This window comes from Pan troglodytes, chromosome 10 (genome assembly GCF_028858775.2).
Source record: "Pan troglodytes isolate AG18354 chromosome 10, NHGRI_mPanTro3-v2.0_pri, whole genome shotgun sequence".
Classification (NCBI taxonomy): domain Eukaryota; kingdom Metazoa; phylum Chordata; class Mammalia; order Primates; family Hominidae; genus Pan; species Pan troglodytes.
In genome coordinates this window covers 107779620-107802277 of record NC_072408.2, presented here as the reverse complement: position 1 = coordinate 107802277, position 22658 = coordinate 107779620, and the positions used below count along the sequence as shown (strand labels likewise).

The 22658-nt window shown below is 40.2% G+C and overlaps 1 protein-coding gene across 18 annotated transcripts in view; it reads right to left on the bottom strand.

Annotated features, from left to right (window-relative positions):
- The window catches only part of ANO4 (anoctamin 4), a 413407-nt gene that overhangs the window by 153867 nt on the left and 236882 nt on the right, over positions 1-22658 (bottom strand). For 10 of the 18 annotated variants that reach the window (XM_009426095.5, XM_009426094.5, XM_009426098.5 and 7 more), the window contains 2 exons: positions 5652-5752; positions 2156-2200 (listed from right to left, as the gene is read on the bottom strand). In XM_009426095.5, the coding sequence (XP_009424370.2) occupies positions 2156-2200; positions 5652-5752 (146 nt within the window). Of the gene's footprint in view, positions 1-2155; positions 2298-5651; positions 5753-22658 lie in introns of those variants that run through there. The other 8 variants (XM_009426096.5, XM_063787015.1, XM_054663453.2 and 5 more) reach the window with 3 other exon arrangements.

The following is a 22658-nucleotide window of genomic DNA, read 5'->3' as shown; positions in this document are numbered from 1 at the left end:
ATTATTTTATAAATGTGAAAAACTCAGGCTCAGAGAAGTGAAGTAACCTGCCCAAAGTCATCCAGTGCCAGCATAGGTTTTATGATCCCAATGTGCTCTGTTCCACACATACTGACCTTGCTGACTTGGCAAGTCCGAACAAGAATAAGACTTCTCCCAACCCTACATTCTTTTTAGAATCTAGAATACTGAAACAGTATCATGTACAAACTTGATATTTCCACTTAGCCCTCAAAGTTGGGAGAAACCTCTCTTCACCTTGCTGTGTTTCCTTCAGGTTTTCTTTGATATTGGTTTTTGTTTTCCTGTCCCATAGTCAGTCAAATCCATATTTTAATGAGAAGATGGAGCTTGGCCTATCATACAGACCAATGGTTTCCAAAACATCGTCCCATGACCAGCAGCATTAGCTGCAGCTGGGAATCCATTAGAAGTGAAAATTCCCCATCCCCACTGCAGATCTACTGAACAAGACACTCTGGGGTTGAGGCCTAGAAATCTGTGCCTTAACAAGGTGATTCTGATGCTGGCTGGAGTTTGAGAACTATTAATATAGGCTAAACTGTTATATCAGGATTGTACAGATGATTACAATGTGACAAGGTAGCAATCTAAATCATGGTGAATCCAAATGTCATGTCAACTGCTTAATGAAAGAACTGCCAATAAGCTTGCTCACAGGCAATTTTTGAGAAACAACGTTTTCACCTCTTTGGAGGTCAGTTCTCACACTGTACTTCACTGAGTAAACATGCATTTGAGTAAACCCACCATAATGTACCAACTACTCTTTTATTTATCACTCAACATAGCATATAAACAGAGGGAACCTGAATTCTAAATTTCATAGAGTTGAACTAACTAGGATTTTCAGAGAAATTTACTAGTTTCCCAGTTTAACCATCAGCTCAGCTCAGCTCAGGGTGAATGAAAACATAAGATCAATTAAGATTTTGAAATTAGATTCTCCAATGATCACAACAGAATCAAATTAGAGGACATCATCATTGATGCATTCCCCTTCTCCCTAGCTCCTCAAAAAACAACAAGGAAAAACAAGCTTTCGGAGGATACAAAGTATAGTAAATGCAATCTTCATCTGGTGGGGTTTGTTTTTTTTTTGGCAGAAAAGAGGGTAGGAAGGGCACCTGAGTGAGGCTATACATCTGCATATGTTATTAACAAAATATTACTAACATAGGAGGATCCCACTCATGAAGTCAAGTAGCCAGCAGCTAAGGATGACTATCTGCACTTCAAGCTTTCAAATTACATATAGTGGAGGGAGGAATTTTTGTAGAAAAAAATAACATTGGCCAGGCGTGGTGGCTCACCCTGTAATCTCAGCACTTTGGGAGGCCGAGGTGGGCAGAATGCCTGAGGTCAGGAGTTCGAGACTAGCCTGGCCAACACGGTGAAACCCTCTCTCTACTAAAAATACAGAAATTAGCTGGGCATGGTGGTAGATGCCTGTGATCCCAGCTACTCAAGAGGCTGAGGCAGGAGAATCGCTTGAACCCAGGAGGCGGAGGTTGCAGTTAGCGGAGATGGTGCCACTGCACTCCAGCCTGGGTGACAGAGCAAGACTCTGTCTCAAAAAAAAAAAGAAAGAAAGAAAGAAAAAGAAAAAAGAAAAAGAAAGGGAAGGGAAGGGAAGGGAAGGGAGAACATCTAAGCCAAAGATATTGGGATTTTTGATAATTTATCTAATAGAATGGGCTAAAAAGAGGGGGCGAGGGATGAAAGCCTGCACATTGGGTACAGTATACATTGCTCAGGTGATGGGCGCACCAAAATCTCAGAAATCACCACTAAATAACTTATCCATGTAACCAAAATCCACCTGTTTCCCAAAAACTATTGAAATTTAAAAAAAAAAAAAAGAATGGGCTAAAAAGCAATGGCCCCAGCACACTTGCAGATGAATGGCAATCCCCCCAAGTGGGAAGAAGTTACCGGGAAGACGCGGAGAGGGACGTTTTCATCTTTTTTTCTCCTCAGACTAATCAGACACAGCTGATTTTAAAATGTGCATGGCAGCCAACTTTCCCATGTGACACAGGCTCATCTTCCCCAGCTTATAGCTCCTTGTCATTGTTGGAGCACAGGGGCCAACAGAAAGACAAACACTGTCAGGACAGAGCGTGCTACTGACCTGCTCATGAACTTGTAACGGCGGGGCAGGTAATAGATTTTTCTCCTGGAAGAACAGCAAAAATGAAGCCAGTCGAGAAGAAAACCCATCGTCAGTTACAGTTTGAACTAGCAAGGAAGGAAAGGAGATTGAAGATAGAAGCCTGTAAGAGGTGAAGAAGAAAAAACTAAAAAGAGATTAACAGTGAGAAATACACTGGGAACACAGGGCATGCGTTTTTGAGTCATGAAATCTTATGAAACAGTTTCCATTGATATTTCTTCCTCTACCCATTACCATAATGTTTTTTTTAATGGTTGCTCCTTGCCTACAAAGCATGTGAAGTATGATAATTTGGAGTGACTGGTATTTGCACAGCTTCAGCTGAGGTCAGCTTTTTTCCCCAGGAAAATGCAAAGATGGATCAGAGGGCAACATTCATAATTTAGTGGGCACGCTATTATATTAACTAATATTTATATAGCACTTTAAGTTTACACAGGACACTTCTCTCATGGTATAGACAGGAGTAATATAAATATAAATATATATATATATATGTATTTCACAACCAGTATGGGAAGGACACTCACTTGTCAGCATCAACACCCAGCTGTACATAACCACACCGGGGCACACTGGCTAACCACTGGCCCTGGCTTTAGGTGAATTAAATAAGTAAAATCAAGGAATTCTGGAAACTATACAAAAATCAGACTTATTCTGTCAGATTGCTATATATCTATCTTTTAAAAATGTTAAAAATGAAAATTCTTGGTGTAGTTTGAATGGAGAATACATGTATTAGATTCTTTATTAAAATGCAACCTCACTTTCCATATTTCAGGCTTCAACCGAAACTGAATGGAATAATAATGAAACAGGTGCTTTTTATGTATATCCTGAACTGTTACTGAACTCTCTGACTTCTGTAAATGGTAAGTTTATATACCACCAATTTTTTGGCGTATTTGTGAAAGCTTTAAAACACAGGCAAAACTATAGAGACAATAAAAAGATCAGTGGTTGCCACAGGTACAGGTCGGGGGAGAAGGAAGGTGGTGAAACACAGGAGACTATTAGGGCAGTGCAGCTATTCTGTATGATCCTGCAATGGTGGATACATGATATGCCTTTGTCAAAACCCACAGAACCACACACACATAAGAGTCAACCCTAGAGTAAACTATGGACTTTAGTTAATAATAATTTATCAATATTGGTCCACCAACTTTAACAAATATATCACGCTAATGCAAAATGTTAATAATAAAGAAACTGTAGGCTGGGGGAGAAGGGGTATATTGGAACACTAGTATCTTCTCAATTTTCTATAAACCTAAAAATTTCTCTAAAAAGTAGGGTCTATTAGTTATAAAAAATATCCATGGACATATACGTATTTAAGAAGCAGGTTTTACTGTAATTTCTCATAAGAAATCTATTCCTATATTTCCTTTTAAACATTATAGGGATAAAAATCCATGGAGACTAAACTTGGGATTCAGAAGTACAGAAAATTATGAATCTACAGAAAATTATGAATACAGGTAAGATTCTTTGCGTATTTAAATTCAGCTAAAATGATGTTTGTACATTTTGTTGAAATGATGTAGTAGGAGAATTCCTCCTTTGGAAATGCATGTATCTCCTTAGACTAGAGTTATTTGTCTGAAACTGTGGACACAAAAATAGCAAAAGTTTTTAATCCATCAGGTTACAACAAGTGAAGCCATGCTTAGTAGGTAAACCTACATCAATATTAATGAGGTCAATTAGTGTCACACATTAACAATATTTTCTTCTAAAATTGTCCTGCAGGAATTCCTATATCTAAAAAGAAGATAATTGTTCATGTTCATTTTCATTTCATTGCTTGGTTCACATTCTCTCAATGCTGCATTAAAACAGTATTAATGCTGCTTGGAGGCAGCACATTTCTGCTATGTAGTAGGCATGCAGAAGTGTTATTCATGATGTGGCCAGGCCCTTCAGATATAAAATCCTTTGCAGGTAGTAAAAGAATTGGCTTTGCATTAACATTGCTCAAGTTTCCATCATCTCCCTGGGTTCTTTGTTACAGAAGTGTGTTCTGGCAGAAGGTTTTATGAGATTTATTTATACTGGAGAGGGGTGTATAAATTTCTATCTAGACATATTTTGTAGGGTTTTCTTTCTTTCTCTTTTGGTTCTTAGGTATAATATGGTATTAATCCACATTAGACACTTATTATATCATTGATAAATATTTGGCTTTAACTATTATAGTATAAAAATTTTCAGTGGAATCTAAATTGACATTCCTTATCTCTCCCTAGTGGATATATATATGTATTCCTTTTTTTAATCCTTGAGTTCTCAGATTTTCTTTTTAACAGTTAAATACAAAAATAAATCATAAGATCAGAACTATATTTATTATCCATTTTGAGAATTTTGCCTCCAGGAAAACAGATGCTAGAAATCACAGCCTCTATTTTGACTTGGTATTAGGACATACAGGCCAATGAACAAAGAAGATAAGATGCACCAGGGAGATACATTACAAGCCTGTGAATGGAAATTGCCTTTCTCTAAATGAGTCCCTAACCCTTCTCTCTGTCTCTATAAATGTTCTTTGTCTCCACAACTTTCCACAGCTCATTAAGAGACAGACTGTAGAGTTGGTACCAATTTGCCTCATTTCTGTCACCTAATGTGGTCTTACTGGCAAATTGCAAACCAAAAGTACATTATTCTTTGAGTCCCCTCAGAACTGTCCTTGGGACTACATCCATCCATCTTTTTAGCAGATTCCATTACAAAAGACCCACATATCTTGGCATTTCTAATTTGAGGTTTAATATTTTATTTCTGTATAGCAAATGCAGATCACTTTTCCATAATCCATAGGGAAAATAAAAATATTCATTGTGAAATGAAGGTAAATTAATCCTTTTAAATAACTAAGGAATACAAAGTATTTTCTATTCCCCTTGGAACAAATATCAATATTCGTGTTTGCAAAGTATTTATGACTTTTTAAAATTAAAAAAAGTGTTGTTTTTTTTTTTTGTTTGTTTGTTTTTAAAAAGAAGATCACACTGTCATGAAATTTCTTGCACTTGTATCTACAGAAATACATTTTAATGTTTTTCTGGAAGGGACTAGTCAGTAAAGAACATGAAAACATGCCCCTGTGCAACTGCTGCCTGTGGTCTGGCTGTTCAAAGCAGCAGTACACAGGACTTCTAAAAATGGCACTTTGGAAATAAAAATGCCACTTGGAAAATGCTTCTTTATTACAGGCTCTAGAAATATCTACCTGCTAAGAACTAAATTAGCCAGAATTTTTCACAAAAAGCCATGAAATCATTATTGGCCATGAAGGCTTATTTGCATATCCTAAACATTTGAAAGATTCCCTCCTCTAATGGCCTTCCAATCTGCATTTCAGTTTTATTTGTTCTGAGAGAGGAGAACATTAGATTTACAGTGAAGCAGCAGAGAGAGTGGAATAAAATACATTTCCACCTACCTGAAAGGCATTCTTACATTCATTTGTTCTGCATATCTTCCAAGGACTTCCCATGGGGCATGCAACTTCACAAAGATAATGTCACTATTTATTAGAGAGGACTGAAACAGAAAAAAGAAACTAAATTGAAAAGTATATTCAAGGCTCCCACAGTTTAAGTTGAGTTGGAACTTAGAACGCATGGACCTGGACAGAGTTTATGATTTGGGGCATTCCTCACCAATAGGCCAGACCCTTACAAGTGCAAGTATTCATTTAACAAACATCCCACTGTGTGTGTGGCACTCATGTCAGCTGGAGACCCAGCTGTAAACAAGGGAGGTATGAATAACATTTACATTCTACAAAAATGTTAAAGAAGATAGGCAAAAACAAGTTGAAAAGCAAGGATAGGCCAGGCGTGGTGGCTCACGCCTTTAATCCCAGCAGTTTGGGAGGCTGAGGCAGATCACCTGAGGTCAGGAGTTCGAGACCAGACTGGACAACATGGTGAAACCCCGTCTCTACTAAAAATACAAACATTAGCTAGGCATGGTGGCAGGTGCCTGTAACCCCAGGTACTGGGGAGGCTGAGGCGGGAGAATCGCTTGAACCCGAAAGGTGGAGGTTGCAGTGAGCTGAGATTGCGCCACTGCACTCTAATCTGGGCAACAAGAGGGAGACTCTGTCGAAAGAAGGAAGGAAGGAAGGAAGGAAGGAAGGAAGGAAGGAAGGAAGGAGAGAGGGAGGGAGGGAGGAAGGGAGGGAGGGAAGACTCAGATAATATTGAGTGTTCTGAAGATAAAGTAATGACAGAAACAGTTATGGGAGGGGGCTACATACTCATCTGGACAAGGGGTCAAGGAAAGTCTCCTCTGTGGAAGTGACATGTGAGCTAAGACCTAAGGAGGAGAAGGCACCAGCTGGGGAAAGAGCATGGGATGAGCGCTCTGGGTGCAAAGGCCCTGAGCTGGGAAGCTTCCTGGTATGTTGAGGGAGAGAAAGAAGAGCAAAGGGCTAAGGCATACTAAGGAGGGAAGAGTGGCATCAGAAGAGGCTGAGAAAGTGAGCACAAGACAGGACGTGCAGCGGACTTTATTCTAGGAACACTGGGAAACCACTTTGATTTAGGTTGTCAAAGGTCACTGTGGCTGTTTCATAGAGAATAAATGATGAGGGAGAAGAAGGAATGTTCTCAGTCATCCAGGCAAAAGCAAAAGTTGGTGGTGGTGGAGATGAAGGGAGCCAAAAGATGTGAGATTGCAATCTGGGTGGGTGACTGGCAAAGCTTTTTGAAAGAGCTGTGTTCTTTGGACAAAGACCTTTGCCTCCTTCAGGGCTTTTTATCAACCCAGAACATAGGGAAGTAAAATTAGGACTTCACACCCCAGTAACCATCCAACAGATTTTGGTCTATGCCTCTGGACAAAAGGACATGAAAAACCAATTAGGAGATTTCTCTTTGGAAGTCACTTTCCACAAGGAGGGATCAGTTGTAGAAGGAAAGTGAGAAAATATGAGCCAAGCTAGTTTAAATTAGTAAAGTGGCCAATTACTTATCCCCATCTTTCTCATAGAGGATTGATCTGGACTGCATGGCATTTAAGTTTTTATAGTTTAGGAATGTTGACAGATATGTTAGGATTTTGTGCTTTGTGGCTAGACTTTCCTTATACTAGTATTGTATAACAATCCTTTGTTGTTTCTTCTTCTTGTTTTTGCACAACTGACAAAAATAGAAGCTCAACTTTTTCCTCTAGCTGGGGTAAATCTGCACTCCGGGAAATTGTTTTCAAATTGCAGATGGATGTAAAGTTGTAATTCATTTATCATACTTTAATTCAGAGTCTTTTTGACCTGAATTATAAACATTCAAGGGTTATAAATACTCTACGCAAATCAACTCATCAAGATATTATGAAAATCAAACTGGCATCAACTGCAGTGTTCTCAGAGACTGGTGTGATGCTGAATTTCCTAAGGGTAGGAAGGCCAGGGCCCATCAGTAGTGGGAGGCACTCTCTAATATTGGTCTGAAAAGTCTAACTTTCTGGCAGTTCAGGCTGAAATGAGGTTTTATCTTCTGGCTTGGGACAAGTAGTGTCCTGAGTATAACCCTCCTGAGAACAAGGAATATTTCTGTTATTCATAGTTGGATCTTTTGGGCCTAGCACAGTGCTTGGCACGGAGGGACCACACACACAATATTTGTCTAATCCATGAACATGATTAGCGAAATGTGGGCCGTTAGACCTGGCCCAGGTGGATATTGTGATTCCTGTGAAGCAGGAAGTGACTGTCAATGAAGTGACTCTTAGAGTGAACACTGCAGGTTACTGCAAATGAGGTGCCTGTCCAGGGAGTGGACAAACCAGTAACAACTGAAAATTTGATGGCCAATGCTTTGTCTCTTTGTAAACACTGTTTTCTTCTATTGAGTAACCTATTATGGTCAGTCCTCCCGGCACAGCTGCTTAGATCAGAGCTAAGTAGTTAGGGGTATGTGAATGAGCTCACAGGCTGCGATGCCCATAGAGAACACACAGAAACATCACACACACACAGTCAGTCCTGCCCCATTTCACGCCTGTGGATGCAATGATGCCTTGGGGATCTGAAATGGTCTCACAGCTTTTCAGTTGAGCATTTGTTGGACTTCAGAAAAGATTGCCGCTTGCTTTTCAATACATAGTACAGTTTTCCAAGTTATAAAGCAGAAGAAAGACTGTATTTCCTAAAAATAGTTCTTTTTCTTTATATGAAGATATACTTCAGATCTGGGAAGGCTTTGTGGCTTCCTAAGTTGGAAATTTTAATCATGATAATGGGATTTATTTAAATTCACTTAGCTTTCCTATAAGGTTCTATATTCACTCATCTTCCTATGAGAGAAAGAGTAAAATTGTGCAACACAGAAGACACTATATGGAAATGTGATAGAGTCACTGAATTAAACAAACGATTTAGAGCAGAATATAGTGCTTAGAGTATACTCTCTCCATAGATTTACTATAATTGTTAGGTCTTACAGAAAATAAACAATCTAGTGGGAAAATAATCATTCGAAGACTTTTCATAAATGTATGTAAACATTAAAAATATATTAAAATATTCCACTCAGAGAACAATATAAATACCACATTTCTATATGTAGAAAAGCTAAGTTCATTATCTGAACACATACTGAATCAACTAAAATTCTGATTTGGGATCTCAACCATTTTATGCATAAAAGGATAGCTGTTTTGATTTATTCATCCGGATAAAAATCACTTATTATTTAAATAATAACAATATTATTTATTTATTATTTATTTTTCATGTTTTGCCATTGTCAAAGCACATTCACATGTTACCCCATCTTATTCCCATATGAACCTTGTGAGAGTGGTTTTCCTTCAGTTTCTTAGAGGAGGAGAAAGAGAGGTGACAAGTGGCTCACCCACAGCCAAACTGAATGTTTACCCCAGACAGAGCTGATTCCATACCCTCACCTTTTAACTTCCTTTTGAATTATACCTGATAACTTCTGAAGTTTAAATAAATCCATGGCTTTGCAAATGCATTTAAGATGCATAGACTGAATTGTTGCTTTATCAGTTTATACAAATTCATCTTAAAAGAATTTCATATTTTAGAAAACAAAGCAACAAAAATAAAGAGGCTTTCCTTCATGTAAAGCAAAATTAAGTTACTAATGAACTGAGATTTTATTTGGGGCTATTAAAGGTTTTTTTGATTATCTTGAGACAAAATATTACCTGAATTCTCTTGAATGGCGATGAATATCTATGAGTCCTCTCTCTCTCTCTCTCTGTGTGTGTGTGTGTGTGTGTGTGTGTGTGTGTGTGTGTGTGTCCTCTTTACATACTTAAGGGAAAATATAGTGTATGGGGCTTATTATTTATATTCAGTTTTTCAAGGAAGAACTGAGAAGGCATTACCTACTGCTTGTTACTGAATGCCTTCTGAACTTCAGCCCTGAGAAATAAATGAGAAACAGATGATTGCTAATTATATGGCCCATAAATCATTCTTTTCTCTACTGCCAAATGATTACACCGCTGTTTCTAGATAGGTCTTTCCGTATTATTAAGTATTCCTTGCCACATAAATCCAAGTGCACAAGAGCCAAAGTGAAAAGAAATGAAAATGATTTTTATGAAACATAGAGTTGTTTCATTAATATACTGCAATACAAATTCCTGGGAATAAAACCTTGGGGAGAGAAAAATTACCACTTAGAGAAGTTTGGGAAAATATTCTTAGAAAAATGACTGAGAAAATTAACGAGTATCATGGGAAATTACCTGGAGTAAAAAGAGATAAGATTCACATACAAATTTTTTTTTCTTTTGTTCAGCAAGAACATACTGAAAACCTTCTATTTAATAAATTTTGGTCCATGCCTTGGTATGTAACAGTCACGGTCCTTGCAACAGTAAGGCAGGAGAAATGCCATGCCACTATCTAATCCAAGCAGTCCATCTCTCAAAGGAGTGTGTATGCATATATGTGTGTGTGTGTGTGTGTGTGTGTGTGTATGTGTGTGTGTATATATGTGTGTGTATATATATGTGTGTATATGTGTGTGTGTATATATATATACGTGTGTGTGTATATATATATATAGTATAAACACACACATCTCCACATCTCATGATTCCTGTTGCCATTTATTGAGAAGAGGAAATAGAGACAGACCAGGTTTGGGCATGGGGGATGGGGGTACAGAGGTAGATCATAAACTCAGTTTTGGAAAAGTTAAGTTTGACATGCCCAGGAGAAGATGTCTGTGGGTAGTTAGACAAATGAGTCTGGAGCTCAGGGTAGAAGTCTGGGCCAGAGATACAAAGTAAGTGTGTCCAGGATAAACATGATATTTAAAGGGCTGGTAGAGGCCACTATGGGAGTATAGGTACAATGCCATGTGGGCATCTGTGCCTCAGAGGTTAGCAATTCGGACTTTGAGTTTGGACTTCACATATTTATATTCATTTATCTACCTCTTACCAGCCCTGTGATCTTGAACAAGCTATTTAACTTCTCTGTGCCTCAGTTTGTTCAAACGTAAAATAGGAAATGATAGCAATACATATCTTATTGAATTGTATTAAATGGCATAATGCCGGTAAGGTGCTCATAGTAAATCTAAAAATATGCTTGTTATTATCTCCAAGAGGGGCCACATCATATTGGTGGTGTGGTGAAAAGAACACAGCATTCCTACTCACTCAAATTATAACCTGAGAAGGTAATAAATAAGAAACCAGTATTTTGGAAGGATTTATCAGTCTTTGATTACAAGCCCCAACCACCAGAAATCCTGAGATCCAAGCACCCAATTCCTGTCTTTTTTCCCTCAGTATCTTCAGGGTTTCCTGCAGGTTCGTCTATGACATTCATTCAATAACACCCAAAAATGTTCATTAAGTGGCTACTCTGTGTCAGGGACTCTTCCAGGTGATGGATATACCACAGTAGATAGGATTTACAATCTAGAGTGGGAGACAGACATCAGACAACAAATAAGCATGATTTAAAATTATGAAAAGTATTTAAAAAGGAAAAGAATATAGTTCTGTGGCAGAAAAGAACTGGAGGCACCTGATTAAGATTTGCTGGTTGATCTGTGATTAGGTGACATTTAACCTGAAATCTGAAAGACGAGATGGTGTTAGGCATAGGAAGAGTCAAGTGAGAAGCGTTCCAAGCAGAAGAAACAGCAAGAACAAAGGCCCAGAGATTGTTCCGGGAACTAAAAGGCTGGGGTGATTGAACATTGTAAAGTGTGAGGTGGAGAGAGTTACCTAAGATAGGATTAGAGAAGAGGGCTGGGAATGACCATGCCAGGCCAGGTACAATGTGGTAAGAAGTTTGGATTTATTTTCCAAGGCCAATAGGAAGCCGCTAATGAGTTACAGGCAGGGATCACTTGTTTCCAAAAGTGTGTGCTGCATGTTTTGCAGAGAATGGCCCACAGGAAGCATAGGAGTGGGAAGTTCAATAAGAAAGTTATTCTAGTATCCAGGTGAGACAAGATGGTGGTTAGAACCAGAACGAAAGGAGACATAGACGGACTTGAGATCTAGTGGAGGTAGGTGTGAAAGAACTTGGGACTGAACAAATAAGGAGGGTGAAAAAAAAATCCAGTGCCTAGAATGATGAAGAGGTTATTTGGCCTGGGGAACTGGACAGATGGTAGTACTCTTAACTGCAGTGAGGGGCTGGAGCTGTCCAGTTTGTCCCAAAGTTGTGTAGGTGACAATGCACCTGTAAATCATGGTGGTCTTTGCAGATAGCCATGAATCCCATTGTGTGAACTGTAACTTAGCATTCACTCACACATCCACTCATCTATTCTGCAAATCTTTACTGATGGCCTATGACGTTCCGGGGCCTGTCCTAGGTGCTGGGAATACAGCTGTGAACAAAACAGACCAAATCCCTGCTCTTGCGGAACTCAAGCTCTAATGGGGAGACAGACCCTCAATAAATAGACATGTAATACTTCTGATGATGTGCTTTGAAGAAAAATAGAGTAAGAAAATAGAAAGTAATGGTGGGAAGGAGATGCTATTTTAGATAGAGTGGTGTGGACAAGCCTTTTGATAAGGTTACATTTGAACAGAGACCTGAAGAAATTACTCAGGGAGGCTGTTCTATTACACAGGGAGAGGGCATTCCAGTCAGTGAGAAGAGTAGAAGACAAAGGCCCTGAGGCATAAATATGCTTGACGTTTCAATTTACTGAGCGTGAAGGATCAAATCAGGTTAGCCACTTGCATCTGCTCTGTATCCCCTTAGGTAACTATCTGGGCATCACTTTCTCATAACTACACTGTTAAGAGGACAAAGCAAAACTCTAAAATTCTGGGGCTAGGAGGAGATATTAATTTCTAATTGGAAACTCAGATAAGCCTTTTGGATTAAAAAAATCATAGTGAATGCAAATGAATAGTAATGGTAGAGACGGGACCAGCTACATAGTGCCACTACACGTTAGGTGGTGTTTTAAAGCTTTTGCATACATTAAATCATTCAATTTTCACAGCAACCCCGGTATTATTATTATTCTAATTTATTGCAAATGAGGAACTAAAGCACAAAGAAGTCTGGTACCTTGGCTAAGTTTACTCAAGTAAGGAATGGAGCCTGGTTCTCATCAATGCAGTCTGGCTTCAGAACTGTTTCACAAGAAGAAAGCTGAGAGGCTCACACTATATATTTGCTCATGAACTCAATTCCACTGTAATTTTATTTTTTGAAGGAATGCTTAATTATATATTACAGTCAATGCACAATGTATACAGTTGGCTTTAACATCCTAAATATTAATGTAAGGCCAGTAGTAAGAGCAAATTTCAAGCTTGGTTCTGCCATCTGTGGGCACATTACTCAATTCATAAGCCTCACTTTCTTCATTTGTAAAATGAGGAAAATAATATCTGCCTTGCAGCATCATTCTGAAGCTGTCATGGTTGTATAGTACTGGTTCAATAAGTGAGAATTTCTTTCTTCCACTCACAGGTACTGAATGCTTGGGGGACATTTGGGTAACCCCCAATAGCTGATACTAGAATTCCTTGATGTTTCTGGAATCTAGCCTGTGAAACTGATGGATAAATGTACATTCCTCGAGGGTTAAAGGGCTCCTTTCACTCCTCTCAGTGGGGCTATCATCTAGCCAACTGTGTAGCACTGGGCAAATGACTTGTACTTTTATGAGCTCCAGTTTTCTCTAAAAAATGAGGGCATGTGTCTCTAAAAAGAAATTTTTTGCATCTGTTATTCTTTTCCCTTAGGGACACATTGGAATTTGTGAGTGTAGTTTACAAATGCTCTTCAGCTGATTCGGATGCAATTTCCTCTCTGCAACACATACACACACACACACAGACATACACACACACACAGACACACACACACAGTGTCCTGGTGGAGACAAGCCTCTTGAAGTACTATATGTTCCTAAATGATTACAATATTCATTCCCTGAAAGTGACATTAGTAACAGCAACAAGAAATTGGTGTGTGTGAAATTGCCACTCCCTCCCCCTTAGTAGACCTTTAAGTGGAGGTCCCTGAGGACTTTATCCAGGCTCTAGTCTCATTCTACCTGTCCTCCCTGGATGATCTCATCCCTCGTAATGGCTTTAGATGTCACCTATTAGCTGATATCTCCAAGACTCATATCTTTGGCCCACACCTCTCTTCTGAGCTCCAGATCAGTGTAGCCAGTGGTCACTGTGGCACCTGGTACCTGGTGTCTCACATCAATGTCTATAATGGATCTACTTCACTGGCAAAATTGCTCTTCTTCTCAGTGTCCCCAGACCAGGAAATGGCACAATCCATCCTCTTAGTGGCTCAAGTCCAGGAGCCATCTTTAACTTCTTTTTTCCTTATGTCATATCCAACAAATCACCAAGTCTTATTGATTCTACCTTTTAAACTTCTCTCTAATCTATCCACGTCTCTCCATCTCTACTGCCACCACCCTCCTTTAAGCAACCATCATCTCTCTTCTTGAATACTGCAACAGCCTCATGGCTGGGCTCCTTCCATTGCAGCATGGGTTGGGCCGAATGCATTAGATGAGTCCTTAAAAAAGAGCCTAGAGGTCAGAGAGATTCTCCTGCTCGCTTTGAAGAAATAAGCCACTGTGTTGTGTGAGGGTCTCTGAGGGGTCTCTAGAAGCTGAGAACTGTATCTGGCTGAAGGCCAACAAGAAAATGAAGACCTCAGACCTACAACCACAAGGAAAACTAAATTCTGCCAATAACTATGTGAGAGGACCTTGAGCTGCAGAAAAGAATGCAACCTGGCAGACACCCTGGGGTGGCCTTGGAGGGATCCTGATTAGAGGACACAGTTGAGCTGTACCCAGACTCCTGACCCACAGAGACTGTGGGAGCATAAACATAGGTTGCTTGAAGCCTTGAAGTTTGAAGTAATCTCTTCAGCCGCGATATAAAACTAATGCAGGTCATATTCCAGCTAATGAATACTCTAATTATAGATTTCATTGCTGTCTTTGTGAGACTGTACACTTCTCCACAGTTGTATTCCCAGCACCCAGCATGTTACTGAGCACACGGTCATTGAGAAGGAATGCTTCCTAAATGAATTTATGAACATCTTGCGATCGAGACTTCGAGTAGCTTTCTCACATTATTGATTACCTTGTTAAAACACTATTATCAGGCAGAAAAAAATTCATCCTCTTACCACAGAGGTTTCAATGTGGCTAAATTTATGAGAAACTAAAGTAAACTCTCCTCTAGGCCACAATTAGGAGATGTTCAGTGCTGAGGGGCTGAGCACAAATCTTCAAACATTTCATTAGAGGTTCTCTATGTTGCCATAAAGTGAATCCCCTGATGCAACATACTCTTTGTCACTTTGTACCAACCCTGGTGATCCCCATGTCAAGTCTGGAAGACTTACTTCATCAGGGTATCCAAGGAAAATCAATGTTTAGTGTAGCAGTCAGGATGGGCTAAGTTATGTTGCAGCAACTAATAACCCCCAAATATCAGTAACTTCAAACAGCAGAGCTATACTGGCAGTACAGTAGGCACCTGGGGCCATTAAACACTTAAAATATAACTAGTTCAAATTGAGATGTGCTGACTGTGGAAAGTACACACCAGATTTTGAAGACTTAGCATATATACAAAAAAAGAATGTAAAATATCTCAATAATTCGTATGTTGATCATATGTTTAAATGATATCTTAGATCTATTGGATAAGCAAAACTATTATGAAATTCATCTGTTTATTTTTACCTTTTATATGTGGCTCCCGAATATTTTAAATTACATTATTTCTATCGGCTAGTGCCATGATAAAGGTTTATTTCTTGTTCATGCTACATGTCTACTGCAGGTCAGCTCATTGCAGTGATTTAGTGGTTCATGCTGATGGGTCACTCTGCCAGAGGGAAGGCAGAGCTCAGAGGGCCTCATAAGGATACATAACACTTCTGTGCCCAGCCCATTGAACAGAAGTAGTCATATGGCTACATCTATCCACAAGACCACCGGCAGTGGGAGTATATCTGATACTGCTAATTAATACACACTGATATAGACAACCTTCTTCCATCACCTTCTTAGATCTATTATGAAAAGCAAATGTTTTATCTGCCTCACAACACAATGACTCATAAAATCATTCAGCAAACACCTAAAGATGATTTAACTACTGTGCACTGTGTTGCCTAGTGCATAGGCCCTAATTGGACCCTCGGGATACAAAGAAGGTTAAGACATAGTTCAAGATCTCAGGGAACTCAAAATTCAGCAAAGCAATGATGACCCTAATTATAAATAATGTAATTAGTATGAACAGAGGTTGGTCTAATATCTATTGGGAGAGAAAATACTTCCTTTGTAGGTAATCCCAGCACTAAATCTCTCCTTAGAAGTAAGCAATGTCAGTTCTGATCTATAAAATTCCGAACGTCCCTTCACTTCTTACAGACCATCATAATGTTTTCCCTACTCTTCTAGATGGTATATGAGATAAACTGAACTTGGGGACAACTTTATCATCACAGTATACTTTTTATTATCACAAAACATCAACCCACTGACAGCCATTCACAGCTATGACCCAATCAGTAACCCATGAATCGCTATGCCCTTAGTACGCTGCAGAGATTAACAGCCATGAAATAAGCAAGACCCAGAAAAGACAGAAGAATTTGGTGTCTTCTGCTAGTGAGGAAGCAATTTAACTTTGCAAATACTTTCTTTTTTTACTATCTGTCTTTTTATTTTTTTTTAATTTTACTTTAAGTTCCAGGATACATGTGCAGCATGTGCAGGTTTGTTACATAGGTATACATGTGCCCTTGGGAAGGGTTATGACATCCCTCCTCAGTCTGTTATATTTATGTCTTGGTGAAATGCTGATCAAAATTAGAGGATGTTACAGGGCATACAGCGGTATAGTCTATCAAGTGTTTTTACCTAAAGGTTATACAAAACTGTCAATAAATGGGGCTCTTATGATTTTTAATAACAGAGAAATCTGATAGGTTATACCTCAACTCATATCACTTCCTCATTGGTATAATGCTGATATAACTACCCTCACCTACTTTATAGGGTGTATGTGTGTGCATGTGTGTGTGAATATGTATGTACATGTATATATAAAGTACATTTGAAAACATTTTCTGTGGGGGTCACTAGTGTGTCCCTGGCATTGGTTCTCCTCTCCTTCAGGCACAGGGAAATCTGAGCTCCTTGGCCCACTAGGATAGGCAGGAGCCATATGATGGGCTCTAGCCATTGAGCTGTGAGCAGAGCCTTGAAGTCTGGTGTGTGATTTGCGTTTCCCTGCCCCTGAGGCAGGTGTCTGGATGCAGCTTCTGTTATTTGGGTCCCTGGTCGCAGCAAAGAGCATTCCTCCTCCTCCTCCACTTCTGCCATCCTGAGATCAAAAACTAAACCCTGCTGCCTGAAGCCTCTGAGATGACAAAGCCTCGAGTGACAGGCAGAAGCTATATAAAGCTATGGAACTGGACAAAATTCACAGGAAGATGGAGATACAGAAAAAAAGGGGACCCAGGATCAAGTCTTAAAAGACTAATATTTGAAGATCAAACAGAAGAGAAGGTGAGCAAAGGGGATTGAGAAAGAGCCAATGAAGAAGGAAGCAATCCAGGAAAGCATGAGATGTCACCAAAGCCAAGAGAAGCATGTTTTTCTCAAGGAAGGAATGACTCACCATGTGGAGGAAAGCTGCTGGTGAGGCCAGTAAGATAACAGAGACGGCATGACTGCTGGATTTGATCACAGGCCACCTTTATAAAAGGGGTTTCTGTGAAGTGGTGAGGGAGAAAGCCCAAACTGAGAAGTTTGAAAACAGAATGGTAGGTGAGGAGATGGAGACAGGACACTAGACAAATCTTTCAAGAAGTTTTCTGTGAAGTGTAGAAGAGAAACGGAGTGGTCATTAGAGGAGAGTATAGGGGTCAAGAGATTTTTCATCTTGTGAGTTACGGGGGCATGTTTGTAACAACTGAGTAGAGAGGAAAAATGATGATGCAGGAGAGATAGAGGAAGACAATTACAGGAGCAAAGTCCTTGAGAAGGTGAGGTGAGAGGGGATTCAGCGAATAATAGGAGAGCTCCCGCGACAGCACACACAGAGTGGTGGTGGGAGGGAAGGTTGAGGGTGGGGAGTCACAGAAGATCCTGTCTGAGCATTTTCATTTTCTATCAGAGTATAGGCAAGGTTATCAGCAGAACTGTGTGTGTGTGTGTGGAGGGGGGTTGAGAGGGATGAGGGTGCAGAGAAAACAGGTGAGAAGGTTGATTGGGCAGAGAGAGGGCAGTGTGAAGTAACAGTGGGCCAACTCCCCCACCTATTCGAGATCTTGGTCAAACATCACCTTCAGTGAGCCCCCACCCAACACCCTATTGAAAATGACTATCCTTTTCCCTTAGTGCTCTCATACCCACACTCTGCTCTGGTTTTTCTTGTGCCATGTCATTTATCACCTTCTTTTCTTTCTTTTTTTTTTTTTTTTTTTTGAGACAGGTTCTCACTTATTGCCCAGGCTGGATCGCAGGGGCGCAATCTTGGCTCACTGCAGCCTCAACCACCCAGTCTCAAGTAATCCTCCTGCCTCAGCCTCCCAAGTAGCTGGGACTACAGGCATGCACCAATACACCTGGCTAATTTTTTGTAGAGACAAGGTTTCACCATGTTGTCCAGGCTAGTCTTCAACTTGGGACTCAAGTAATCCTTCCACCTTGGCCTCCCAAAGTGCTGGGATTACAAACATGAGCCACTGCACCTGGCCCTCTATTTATCACCTTCTAACATACTGTATTATTTACTTATTTATTATGTTTATTGTTCACGGTCTCCCTCACTAGAATGTGAGTTTCACAAGGGTAGGGGCTCTCTGATTTGTTCACTGATGTATCCCAAGTGCCTTGAATTGTGCCAGGCACTATATGATTATTTAATGATTGAAATTTTAAAATTGAATCAATGAAAGAAAGAAGCAAAGAGAGAGAGAGTGAAACGGGAAAAGAGGGAAGAAGAAAGTTACTTGATTTTTATAGAGAGGACGAAGCAAAAGTACCAGGCTCACTGAGCATTCTCTGGTACCTGTGTGAGACTGTGGTCATGATGTAAAGTGAACCAGTCAGCATGTTTTTTCCAGCAACATTAAATCACTCAGGGGTGGGCATGAACAAGATGCAGTTTAACCAAGGTCGGGGCTTTGCCCGGCAAATAAGTCAAAGGAATAAAGGAGAGAGAGAATTCAGGTGCTTGTGAGTGGTCATGATGATGAACTACAGAATCAAAGCTAAGTAATGAGGGACATGAAATAATGATTTAAAAAAATGGTTGTGGCTGGGCATGATGGCTCACACCTGTAATTCTATCACTTTGGGAGGCTGAAGTGGGCAGATCACCTGAGGCCAGGGGTTTGAGACCAGCCTGGCCAACATGGCGAAACCCCATCTCTACTAAAAAAATATATAAAAATTATGTCTTAGTTTATTTTGTGTTGCCACAACAGAATACCCGAGATGGGGTAATTTATGAAGAAAATATTATCATTTAGTTCATGGTTCTGCAGGCTGGAAAGTACAGGAAAGTAGCCAGGCTTGGCGGTGTACGCCTGTAATCCCAGCTACTCAGGAGGCTGAGGTGTGAGAATCGCTTGAACCTGGGAGGTGGAGTTTGTAGTGAGCTGAGATCGCGCCACTGCAATCCAGCCTGGGCAACAGAGCAGACTCTGTCAGAAGAAATAAAAATAATAAATTAAAAAATGGTTGGGATAATTCAACAGCAGGCTTATTATCACAGTCAATATACTCCCCAATGACATTTTTGGACAATTTAAACCCACTGGCCATGGTTTGGATATGGTTTGTTTGTCTCCACCAAAACTCATGTTGAAATGTCATCCCCAGTGTGGTAGTGTGGAGAGGTGGGGCTTTGTGAGAGGTGTTTGGATCATGAGGGTGCTGCCTTTGTGGGTAGCTTGGTGCTTGGTCTCACTGTGGTGAGACTGCACCTGTTCCTGCAGGAATGGATTAGTCCCACAAAAGTAGGTTGTTATGAAGCCAGGACACCTCCCAGGTTTTGCCTCTCTTCGCATGTGTCTACTTCCACTTTGACCTTCTGCCATGATGTGACGAAGCACAAAAGCCCTCACCAGAGGCCGAGCAAGTGTTGGCGCTGTGCTTCCTGTATTTTCCAGCCTGCAGAACCATGAACTAAATGATAATATTTTCTTCATAAATTACCCCATCTCAGGTATTCTGTTGTGGCAACACAAAATAAACTAAGACATCATTCAAAGAAAGTTTCAGTTCCAAGTATTTAAGAGTTTATTTAGAACTCCCTTTCCCTAAAAAGAGTTAATTTTAAAAAGGCATTAAGGTACAGCTTTGCTATGTACAAATGGGACCAGAGAAAAAAAGGAAATGACAAACTAAAATTCAGTACTTAATTGATGGCTTAACTGTGTTCTGTCAACTAAGTAAAACATTATGTGACATAAGGAATCAAGACTAACAGTTTTTCAGTCGACTGGAGTTTCTACAGATACATGCAGTTGGGGGAGATCCCCTTGAACAATCAGAAGCAACAGCGAACAGCGAACGCCTCTAACAGGTTACCCTTTTATAACTACATGATGTTATCCATGAGTCACTGATAAAAGACTAGATTTCAGAAGATTCTCATTAGAGTCTGAGAAACTGAATCAAGGCAGCCTCAGATGAATGCCAAAGTGATTTACTGCTAGACAATCCAAAGAATATTCTGGCTGAAGAAAGGAACCTACAGAATGAGGAGGAAGAGAGTCCCCAAGAGGCAACATAATGCACTTCTGAAACTCTAATGGGCACAAGGTCTCACCACATGTACTTTTCTTTCCTGCCTGCTGGACTGCTAAGGTCAAGGAAAATCATGTGTAGTATAGTTTCATTTTTCTGCCTGCTCTACTCCTGGTCTTCTAGAAAACTCTTTTTAATTTCAACATGTGTAGAAAACAGAGAGAAAGAAGAATGGAGCTGAAAAACAAAGTACTCTAGTGAGCAGTAACACCACCTTCTTGGAAGACCATCATGATCTTGGCTAAGTTTGTAGGTAATGGCTGGTACAGTTAGTTTAGTAAAATCCTTGGCCTGAAAGAAATTGGCATTGAGATGATTCTTATTTAAATATAAGTACAGTGTGATGGATTTGGTTGTAAAGAGGCTAAATGATATTTGGTTGCAACATTTTGGAAAAAAATTACTATAAAATGCACATCTTTCTAGCTCTGTCATTAAGGTCTAGAACAATTGTATCTGATGTCAATTATGTTCATGGGAAATTGCTAAGTGAGCATATATAATGTGAAAGTCAAGATGACATGATGAGTCAGGCACTGTGGACTAGGGAGAAATCCATGCAGTCCTCATGGGATTCACACTGTGTCTGGGAAGCAGAGGTGCACAGAGGAGCCCTGAGGCCTCAATTCAAAGTCTATCATGCCATCGTTTCTGTTGTTTCCCATCTGGAATGCCATGCCCTTCTACTTTCTGACTTGGTGAATATCTAATCATCCTTTAAGTCCCAGGTCACCTCTCTTAACCCTCCTGCAATCTCTGCAGAGTATGAAATTCCCCAGGGCTTCCATAGAACTTTTCAAACTGCATTCTATCCGTTTCACATCTGCCTTCATTGCTAGTTAGTGAGCTCCTCAAATACGCTGAGCATATTGTGGCAGCTAATATTTTCCAAAGATGGCCCCAACATTACTGCTTATCCCACACATCTTCTAGAACCTTATGACTCTCCATCAAGAGGTGGAATCTATGTCCCTTCCCCTTCATTCTGCCTTTCCCAGTGGAGTACAGCAGAATAAATGCTTCTAGGGCTAGGTCATAAAAGTTCACTTTTACCTTGTTCTCCTAGAACCCAGCCACGATGTCATGAGAAAGCCTAGGCAGCCTGTGAAGAGGCCCACAGCCCACAACCCTGACTGAGCTTTCAGCTGACAGCCAACACCAACATTCCAGCCATGTGAGTCAGCCACCTTAAAAGGGGGGTCCTCCAGACACTACTAGTGCTGCTCTGACTGATGTCCTATGGAGCAGACGGAAGCTGTCCCTACCAAGTCCTGCTCAATTGCAGATTTGAGAGCAAAAAGAATGACTATTATTTTAACATACAAGTTTTGGAGTTGTTTGTTATACAACAATAGATAACTAGAACATTTATTTTTTTATTCTCCAGTGCCTGGCACAGTGCCTGGAACATAATAGATGCTCAATACACGTGTGCATGAGGATTGATACTCTCACTGCAGGGGCTGGACGCGACAAAGGGAACCTTCTTTAATTCCTCTGTGGGCAGTTATGGTGGAAGGAATTTTTAGCTTGTCTTTCCTTGTTTCTTTTCCCTCCCCTGCATCACAAACACAAGGACATTTCCATAGGCAGGCTTGTGGCTGCTGCTGACTATCCAATTAAATATTGGGTCCCAGTGAATTCTGCTATGCTTTGAAAAAAGACAGTTGCCTAACGTTAGCATCAGAACAAAGACGTGGGTTTCTGGGAGGAACTCTGACTGGGTGATTTACTCAGCCATGCGCATGTTAAAAAACAGAAATAGCTGCTCCTCCGTCTCAAAGGCAGGTGTTAGATTTCAGACCTTACAACTTTTAGACCATCTGGGTATTACAGAGATGGGGCTAGCATAGCCTCAAATGAAGGGACAGGGAACAACCTGTTAGGAGGGCTGGTGGCTGCACTATATTGTTTGTTGTCACCTTAGCACCTCCTTCTGAGTCCTCTGCATTGCTGAGAAGCTGGGACCAGAACCTGGTTCTGGTTTCCCAGAATCCCCTTCTCCATAAAGTTCTGGGTTAAAGTGTACAATGATGGGTGCTCAGATGGAAGGTGGGAAAGGAAAGGCTGTTTCTCAGGCAGGTAGTTACAGGCAGATTTGAGGTTTGAAGCAGCTCCAGGTAAGTTTTGAGAATCACGTGCTG